Source organism: Semicossyphus pulcher, unplaced genomic scaffold (genome assembly GCF_022749685.1).
Source record: "Semicossyphus pulcher isolate SPU_LCO1_2020_fin unplaced genomic scaffold, fSemPul1.0.p SCAF_10, whole genome shotgun sequence".
In the NCBI taxonomy this organism is placed as follows: Eukaryota; Metazoa; Chordata; class Actinopteri; order Labriformes; family Labridae; genus Semicossyphus; species Semicossyphus pulcher.
The window spans coordinates 15,117,622-15,127,701 of record NW_027211604.1 but is presented as its reverse complement, the minus strand read 5'-3'; the positions used below and the strand labels follow the sequence as shown (position 1 = coordinate 15,127,701).

General features: G+C 42.2%; 1 protein-coding gene across 1 annotated transcript; it reads right to left on the bottom strand.

Moving 5' to 3' along the window:
- Window positions 1–6,011: 6,011 nt before the first annotated feature.
- Window positions 6,012–8,238, bottom strand: ovca2 (OVCA2 serine hydrolase domain containing). Its single transcript, XM_069676246.1, has 2 exons — window positions 7,859–8,238; window positions 6,012–6,844 (listed from the first exon to the last, which is right to left on the bottom strand). Exons 1-2 carry the CDS (start codon window positions 8,010–8,012, stop codon window positions 6,321–6,323), a joined length of 678 nt encoding a protein of 225 aa, XP_069532347.1. The 5' UTR covers window positions 8,013–8,238; the 3' UTR covers window positions 6,012–6,320.
- Between the last annotated feature and the right edge of the window lie 1,842 nt (window positions 8,239–10,080).

The window sequence follows — 10,080 nt, the reverse complement described above, 5'->3', positions numbered from 1 at the left end:
GCTCTGGGCTACATCTTCAGCCCTAACTGAAGAAAATCTTACAATGATTGTCAATGTAGCCGGAGTAGATGTCTACACAGATCCCTTGTTATCTATCTATGTCACTGGGATGCTCCTGGTAAACAATCATATCGATCAGCACGATCACCTCTTGGGAATAGTGTCAGGTTTGATTCCACTAATGTAATACCTGTATCCTCTCCTCTTTTTTGCTCATACAGGTTTGCCCTTCTTACCATCTCTCCCTCTTCCTCCTATCTGTGCCAGAGCATCAGCACCTTGGCTTTAGACTGCTTACTGCTTATACAGTGGCACAGTACAGTAACAGTCTACAGTCATGGCTACTGAAGCCTGGCAATGCACCAGATGCTGCACTGAAGACGACACAGAGGGAAATTATCTACAGGAAACAGCAAGGAAATACTCCTCTGTGTTTGTGAAACAGTTGATTTAATAGCTGAAGTTCCCTGTGTGTCAGATGTTTCTCCACCTGCGTCTCCTCTTCTCTCTGCTCCTGCTCAGAGAGGAAACCTGTGTGGGCTTACATTGGGGGAGTCCTACACCCCGTGCGTGCGTAATATCAGCGCTCAAACCAATGGGGCCTTGCAGTTTCCAGTTACCATGCCAACTCCGGCTCCTTCTCCTCCACCCTGCTGTCTCCATGGCGACCGTGGCTTTAGATTGTTACTCTAGCAACAGCACCATGGTAACAGTCTACAGCCATGGTCGTTAGGGGCAGATATCATCGGGGACGCGAAAGAAAGAAAGTTTTGGTTGAAGCTAGCATTGTTAGCATTGATGCATCTGTTGAATTCTCTTCTGCTTAAGGAAGGAGGTCAAAGGTCATGTAGTTTTTTGTTTCTTCTTCATGGCTAGATATTTCTGTATGAGTCTCTCAATATGATACCAGAATTAAGTATTTCCACACAAGGTAATCGATCTGAAACACCCCAAAAAAGTTGAATGAATAGTATGAAAAGACGCACATGGACACGTGTTGCTTCTCACTTGTACTTTATTAGGTACAATGCATTTCTTTAAGTGTTGATCATTCAGTACAGTGATGAATGGAAAGCGCACTTGCTGAGCAGATGAGTCAGCCAGCTCCAACACCTGTTCCTCTCTCGGTTCATCTACAAGAGCAGCCTCACTTCAAAGCAGCACAGACAGGGACTCCCAGCATGCAGCGCTGCAACCTGCAGGCACAATCTAACCACACACAGAGTCCCGTACACGTGTATGCACGCACACATGCAGATAAAAACATACAGCATACTCACAAGAAACACACACACAATAAGACTACACGACTTTTCCTCAAGCACCAATCGATTATATCCAGCGTTATTCTGCCCTCTACAGGTCAGAGTGTGTCTTTACCATCCTCAGAGGTACTAAACTTTGTTTTAGCTGAAATATTCTGGAGAAAAAATATGACCCTGATGGTGTGAAATAAAATAAAGATTAAAAAATGGCTGTGTATTGTGGATACCTGCTAGGGCAGCCTTCACTGCACGTGTGCGACAGATGGTTCTGGATAGTAAAGTTTGTCACACTGAGACAAATACCAAAAGAATGATCCCAAAATGACAGGCAGGTTGATTTCTCATTAACTATAATTGTGGCAGCTGCTCACACTTTGATTCATCCTAGTCGGGTTTCAAAAGTTTGTACAAAAAAAGGATGGGACAAAGAAATTTAAGATGCACTTTGTTGCATGAGAATAGTGATGTAAGCAATGGTGCAGCATGGTAAAATGAGTTCTTTAATCGTAATATAAAGGAGTAACTGTTTTACTGTGCAGCCTTTTTACAATTCACACAATTGTATGGAGAGAAAACGATGAACAATGCCTCTGCGGCCGCCACGTTTCAGCAGTGCATCATCCTTTTGTCTGCTAACATATTTGCTGTGCGCTGACTGACAGAAGAAAAGATAAAGACAGTTGAATGAACAGTTGTTCAGCCTCTGCCTCCCTGCACCGTAAAAGCTCATGTGCTGACAGATAAACAACAGCACATAAACTCTTACTGTTCAGGGCTGACAAGTAAAGTAATCACTGCAAGTCAATCCACATTTAAAGGAGCATTTCACTGATTAATTGCTGAAGGGGTCTACTGTCTAACACAGGTTTCCTTTTAACACTTTATTTGTCCATAAAAATGGTTTATAAATAATGAAACAGACACCGCTACAAGTTTTTTTTATATCATTATAATAAAATTTTAAACCTCTAAACATTTAATATCACATATGATTAAACGTTTATTGTTCTTGGACCTCAGTGCAAGGCTGAGAAAGTCCGGAGTAAGTGAACACCCTTTAAGATTTAACGACCTTTATTACGATCATTACTTTAGTAGCTGTTTGAATGTTATTGTTTGTTGAGTGTTTTAAAAGCGTTCTCACTTTATGCAGCCTGCAAAGCATTCCTTTAAAAGCACCACTGAGCTACACCAGCATGGCAATGATGGAATTATTGTAATGCTCCTTTTTCAGCCTCCAAACCTCCTAATTATTGTCTGAAACCAAACGAGATTGTGCAACAGTGCTCACATATTTTGGATATGAAAGCCAAGACATGCCCCTCTCTCTCTCTCTCTCTCTCTCTCTCTCTACCACACTCCTTCCTCCTCCATTGCTACGATGACTAATATTTACCCCAGTAGTGTCAGTAAGGCACCTAGAAGGACAGCCAAACCGCAGCGCTCCTCGCCAGGGCCCGGCCACGGCCTTTCAAACAGTCCAGTAAAGCTCACAAGCAGACAAATGACTGCAGATGACATCATACATCAAACAGCCCCGGCTGTGTCCTCAGGTCACCTCTGAACCTCCTCAAACAACGAACCTTCAAACATATCTAACAATACAAGATATTGAACAAGTTTAGAGGCCGATCACAGTGCGGATGTCTGCGACTGTTTGGTGACCGTCCAACAATTAAACTAAATGATAACAAAATGTTTTCTGTGTGAAATCAGAGGAAATTAAAAAAACGAGTTTTGGCACGAGTCAGAGAACATTTTGTCCACATAAACAAACACAAAAAAATAAAAGTAGAGAAAACCAGAAGTGTGTGAGTGAGCAGGCATGGAATAACAAAATGACCAAATCACACCCATATGGAGGGAGAAATATGCAAACACACACCCACTCACGCACACACACACAAACACCCACTGCCCGCTGTTTGGGCCTCGACATCACACAAACGCTGCAGCGTTGTTTGCTGTGTAGCTTCATGTCACACGCTGACATAAACTGACCTCCTTGTCTTTTACATTCTTTTAATAACAATTAAACCGACAATCTAAATATACTCCATCCGCTCCCTCTTCCATATGTCAACACACGTCAGACACACTGCACATCTAAGCAGCTGTCACATCATCAACTTTGTTTTTAAGGCAAAGTATGCAGGCTCACAGGCACACCTCTTAGGAACACACACACACACAAACACAGGAAGGGGAAATGCATTGCTGAGCGCCATGTGACACTGGACCCGAGCCATACCTCTGGATTACATCCAACATTAAGTAACATCGCATTAATCCACGCAAGCATTCTAGATTATCAGTGCAGGCGAACACACACACACATGCAGGCATGCGTGGGCCGAAATTATCAGATGCTAATATCAGTTCAACATCCAGCTTTACACAGAGGTGTAAAACAGTGAGACAGCCCCTCAGTCCTCTGCATGTCCTCTTGGCATCAGTTGCAAAAAATGAATGTAAATCCGAAAGTTGTGTGATACAATCTGACGTCCTCTGCTGAGTATCATGTGAATGCAGATTATTCCAGTGATGGAAGCTGTAGTAATAAGTCAGAGCTGGCCAACTCTGTCTGGCGACATGGGCCATGGGATGACCAGGCTCTTTGGAGTTTAAGTGCAACTCTTATATAGACACACGCACCACGTGGCCCCTCCCCCTCCTTCCTTCCGTCTCCCTTAACAACAAATAATCAAAATAGAGCCCATCTGTGCCGTGACACACCCCTCTGCCCCCCCTTGCTCCATCCCCCAAACTCCACCGGACAGAGAGAGGGAAAAAGTGATCCTTCAATAGTGGCAGAAACTTAAAAATGTGCTCTCTCTTTTTAACCACAACACCCGGAGAGAAGCAGAGTGGGGGAGAGAGGGGGGAGGCAGAGAGGGAGGATAACTCCACCCTCATCTGTCTCTGTCTCTCATTCCTTTATTTCCCGGTTGTTGTGCAACAGGGGGAACGGATTCCTGAGAAGAGAGTCACGGCTCTGTTGTAAAACTTACTGGCAAGAGTGACCCTCTGTGTTTTTCTTTTACTGTTTCCCCTCGCTCGCTCACTCTCTCCGTTCGTCTCTCGTTGTTATCAAAACCATGTGTACGAGTGTGTGTGTGTGTGTGTGTGTGTGTGTGTGCTGTGAGGTCTTGGAGGGACACAAGGGCCACAGGGGAGCACAGGAGAGAATGAATGCGAGGGCTGTGATGGAGAAACGGGACCACAAAGCCCGGATATCTCATTAAACAGGTGACATATTATACACATCACGACAGGTTGATTAAGAGAGAGAGAGAGTGTGTGTTTATATGAGAGTATGCTGAATATAAGCACGGCAAAAAGGCAGCCGCAACAGGCCACATTAGTCTGTAGTTTCTGGGTCAAGAGTGGATTATGAGACATCCAGACAAACCAAACTATTTTTGCCAGTGTCATAAATGTAGCAGACATGTGATCGAGTATGTGGATGACACACAGGATGTCGGATGGGAGGAGGACGCAGAGGAGAAGCGAGGTAGAGGCCAGTGGGAGATGAAAGCAAAAGGGAAGGGCAGAGACAGAGAGAGAGAGAGGAGAGAGAGGTAGATATGAGGGAGCACACATCTGGAAACAATCGACTGAGTGCAGTCTGACGCGCACATGCTTCAGCTGTAACAGAACAACTTGTCCTTGAACCTTCTGTGTTCAAGCATGTGCAGAAACCTGTCTGTATAGCCGCGCGTGAGGACAGACCTTCATGCAACACGTAAGCTGATCACTGGGGTGCATGGACTCTGGATGGAAGCTCATGCACGGCAATGCTAATTCAATATGGGTGAAAATGACTCAGAGACCGCATTATGTTTAGAAATGACTCTCTTGTTTACATCTGAAAGTTTCTTCATGTACCGTCTCTTGTATCTACTTTGGGGAAATCACAGTTACCGTTTGTTACATTGTGAGGTTCTCTCATATCTGAGACAACACAACAATAGTGTTTGCAAAGCTGTTATGCAAAATATTACTCAAACTTATTAAATCAAGGTTTCCACTGCGGCTCCGATGTAAAATTCTTGTCATAACTTTCCACAATCATTGCAGAGTGTTCCCAGATCCTCGAAACTGCACTCCTCTCCTGGCGACGTGTAGTTCTTAGGAAGGAGAAAACACTTTTCTGCTTTAACTGTTTCGATTACTGCAGGAAATGGAAATTACATCAATGTTTATTCCCGTAAAAATGACTCATTTTGAATTGTTTTTCTGATGTACGCCGACTTCAAAAGCTAATTTATCAAGTCTGTCTGAGGCCGTGATTAAACTTTTACGTTCTGATTTTATTAGCGTCTGAAAGGCCGTCTGACAGAGGGAAGTGGTGTTGCCGCGGAGTCCAACGACTTTGTAACTCTAAGAAACATACTGTCTATAAGCGAAGCAAACTTTAGGCAGCAACTTGCCGTCTCCTTTTTCTACTTCATTCCGACAGTTTCAGCCACTGCTCTAGTGCACAGCTGAGTTCAACGCCATCAAGGCCTGCTAAGGGTTATGACAGCAGGCCTGCCTTCTGATGCGATCGTTCATAGACAAGTAGAAACTCTTTTGCTTGTGGACCTTCGACACAGAACTCCACAGTATTTAATATATTAATATAGAAGTCGACAGCTGAAGAACTTCATTATGCAATCTGTTATTTAATTAAATCCATGTGGTAGAAGATAAAAGTGTTGAAGTGGGGTAAGACGTTTCTTTGTTTTACTTGTAGTCCAAAAAACAGAGCAGAAAACCTTTGATAAACAAATATTACTTAATTTATTGTTGGTTACAAGACATCTTCCCTGAGCAGGACAGCAGGCGTTCTGATTTTCGTCTGATCAGTTAAGGTCACATCAAAGCTTCTGGATCAAAAAGTCCCCGACTCTGAACATGACATTTTACCCAAAGTGCCTCTGGATTCAATTAAGTTGTCACATGGTTTTTATGAACAAAAAAATAATCAACATTCCCTGGTCATACTTTTTGTGCTCGAGTCTTCCCGGATTGTAGTTCTTCACATGACATGGATCCTGTGACTTTGGTTTGTCACTGGAACCTCTTGAGAAAGTCCTGGTACGTCTGTCTGTGAGCCGACGCAGCAGGAACAAAATGGCCACCGGGATGCGTCAGAACCTGAGGGTCTTGGAAGGAGGGGAGGAGCTCCCTGCTCATGTTGTCTGGGATCACTCGGTCCTCCAGTCCAAACACATGCAGGGAGGGGATGTGCAGGGGAGAGTTGTAGAATCTTTGGTGTTCATTACACGCGCTGCGGAAACCGGCGACAAGAACGGTGAAGCGGAAGCTGAACTCCGGCTCCAGTTTTTGCTCCTGAAGAGAGCACAGCATGGCCACGAAAGCTGCTCCCTGACTGAAGCCGAGGATGCCGTCGAACGGACCCTGGTCCTTCACAGCTTCTCTCACAACTGTCACGCTCTCGTCAAGTCCCAGGCTCTCCTCACACTGCTGCTGAGCGCTGAAGCTCCGAGCCTGGACGTCAGAAAACCACCAGCCCTTTGGGTCCTCATCGCCTCCAGGTCCAGGTCCTGAGTTATTGTCCTTCTCTGGAGCGTCTGCAAGGACAGAAGAAGAAAGTGGTTACTCTGCTGTGTTACAGTCATTTCAGGAAAGAAGGAACCACAAGATTCTTTCATCCTCTTATAATGTACCTCTACGTGTATGTTTAGGCTGATTTTGTTTAAGAAGGGACATACAAATAAATTGTTTTGTGCACTTAAGGCAATCATGTAAATAATTATAGCAGATTTAATCTACATTTAAAAGAAACATTTATTGTATTACAACACAGTTTTAAATGCTTGAAAAGCGTCAGTTCCTAAACAGTTTCTAAATCTTCTGTATTTATATTTTGGCAGAAATATGCATACAAGCAGTACGTCTAAACGACTAAAGGTAAGCTGTAAATGTATGTCTTATCTAAATTATTATACAATACAATAATATTCATTAATTATGACTTATATATGATACAATTACTATAGGCCTAGCTGTTACCAAATCTACACTCTGCAACTGATTATGATTTGTTACTGTTACAAAACTATAGCAGTTATAGAGACAAACTTAAATCAATCATATTATCTTTAAATTAACCAATTGAGCAAAAAAAGCCAATTGTACTTGTTGTGCATCACCTACCGAGTAAAAACATCCTGCGAGGAGACAGAATGTTAGTTATGGTAGAGATATTATAAAAGACTGCAGTGTGTGACAAGTGATCAATGTGTTACACATAATATGTTTGTCCTATTGTGTCAAGTTCAACACATTCAACTTGTTTTTTAAAGTTAATGTTATAATTTGCTTCTTTAATATTTCACTTTTTGTTTTCTTTGCTTTATTAAGTATTGTTTTGTAAATGATAAGATAACGCTTTATTGATCCCTGGAGGGGAAATTCGGGATGTGTGACCCTCCATATTTATTTCTCGTCAGGGAGTATTAGCAGAATGAAGTCAAACTTAACGTTCACCTCTACTTTCACTTTAATACAAGTAAATGAGTGTAGCTACTTGTTCCCCCCCTTCAGTGTGTTTCGCTCGGAAGCAGGTGTAGAGGCTGACCCACCTTCACTGCTTGGGTGCTGCACACTGTGCGGGGCACTCAGGTAAACAAGCTCCACATGTTTCTTCAGCAGCTTCCGCAGAGCTCCCGTCTTTTCACGGAACGAGACGCTGTTCTGACGGTAACCATGGATGCACAGGACCCGGAGAGGTGCCATGGGGAGGTTAGCCTCGCTAGCTTAGCCAAAGCTAGCCAGAAAAGTTAGTTTCAAGAGGTCGCAGGATGTTGACGTTAAAATGAAGGATACGAACGTGTTCTCATCTACCACATCAGTTTAACTGGTCATATTAAACATACAGCGAGATAACGGAACAGCGAGAGAGAGTCGTTTACTACAGTAATAACAAGAGTTTAGCAAATATTGTACAATGCTAGCTACATAACTTGTGAGGTCAGCCGGAATTATCGAAATGTACTTCCGTTTATTCTTTTCAAAGTAAAACCCTTGTTTGTGAGTATAACGTTTCTGTGCCATTGTGAAAATATGTAAATGCATATAAAGGGAAAAAAATATTAGATCGCAATAAACAAAATATTAGATTTGTAATGAAAATGATACACATTGATATGGTCTAAATCTATACCTTTAAATAAAAACTTCACCAAGACTTTTTTAGTATTTAAAATGTAAGTTGTGCATTTGTTACTGTAATAATAGCAGCCATACCAAAATATTGTGTGTACATTCTAGTGCACTAATGCAAATATGCAGAGTGGACAATGCAGTGGAGGCGGACAATGTAAAAAGTAAAGTGTTTCCCACCTCGCTGGCCTAAGGAAAGGATTTTCACATTTTACGTGTCTAGTCGAGTCCCACTTCCAGCATACTGTAGGAAAATTAAACATTTTTGCATTGGATCATCTAAAAACAAAAAAACAGAGTTGAACTTCTGACAGTTGAACTGAATGTGTTGACAGTCAAATCTCTGACGCTGAGAAGACATGACACATTTCTGTTCTGCTCTGAATTATTCAGCCTCTGAAGTGTCACATACTTCTTAAAGGATTGATTGATTAAAGGAAACAGAAAGTATTTTGCATTTTGATTAAGAAAGAAAATATCTCAACCTGGGGGCACAGGAAATGTCTTGCTGATGCTCAAGCTCAAAATCCTTTTAAATGCTCGTTTTACATAAACGTCCTGCAGTTATTGTGTTTATTATGTGGGTCAATTACACGTTATAATTTTTTCATACTATTATTGTTATGCATTGAATATTTAGTTGAAAAGGCAAATATATGTCACTTATTAAAGTTTCACCAGTTTATTCAATAATAGAAAAGGGGCTCCCTTAAACAAAAATGTTGGTAACCACTGCCTCAGTGAAGTGCATTGGACTTTGTAGTTAAAGACATCTTTTTGATCATGCGTTTCCAATCCTTAAGTTGATTTCAGACTATGAAAAATTACCTGAGTAAGCTAAAGCAATTTTGTTCTCAGCTGCACAGGAAGCATAGTCAGACCCAGGTAAGGCTTTACAGCTGATTACTGCAGCCAAACCTTAGTTAACTGTAAGTTTCTGAGAAATAGGCAAAAAATATTCTGCCACCTCTTCACATTTATAGCAGATACTTTCTTAATGATGTTCTCCTGACGGGTGCAGTGTGTGTGTGCTTACGTTTCTGGGACAGAGCGATGGACTCGTTTGCTGGTGGGAGGCTGACCCCTAAAGACTCGGATGGAAATGTCTCTTCCTGCGACATTTCAGTCGAGCCAGGTGATGCAAAGCAGCTACTGTAAAAATCATGAGTATTTAAACCATTCATCTCATTGCACACACACACACACACACACACACACACACAAACAGGCAGAAAAATTGACAAAGAACTTTATTTTCAACTTTGATAAAAGGGAAATGCTAATTCTAGGCCACAGGAACTCAGTTATCAGACTCTCTTTCAACTTCAGTGGCAGCACAGCTCTCCCAAAGGACTCAGTCAAAAATGAAGACATTATCTTTGATCCAGATTCTCTTTCTGACAAACTTATGAAGGCAATATCCCAAACACCATATTCTCACTTCAGCAGCGATATGCAGGAGTTGGCATTTAGCCAGTCTCCTAAGGGTGTATGGATGGCCTGAAGCAGTAAGGGCTATGAAAGCCTGCTGCACGGTAAGGGAACACAAGGTAAAAGAATAGCTTTAATCAGGTGTGATCTGTTTGGATGCATTACCTTGGCGTCTGGTATATGCACACAATGTTTATTTCTGTTATGTCAT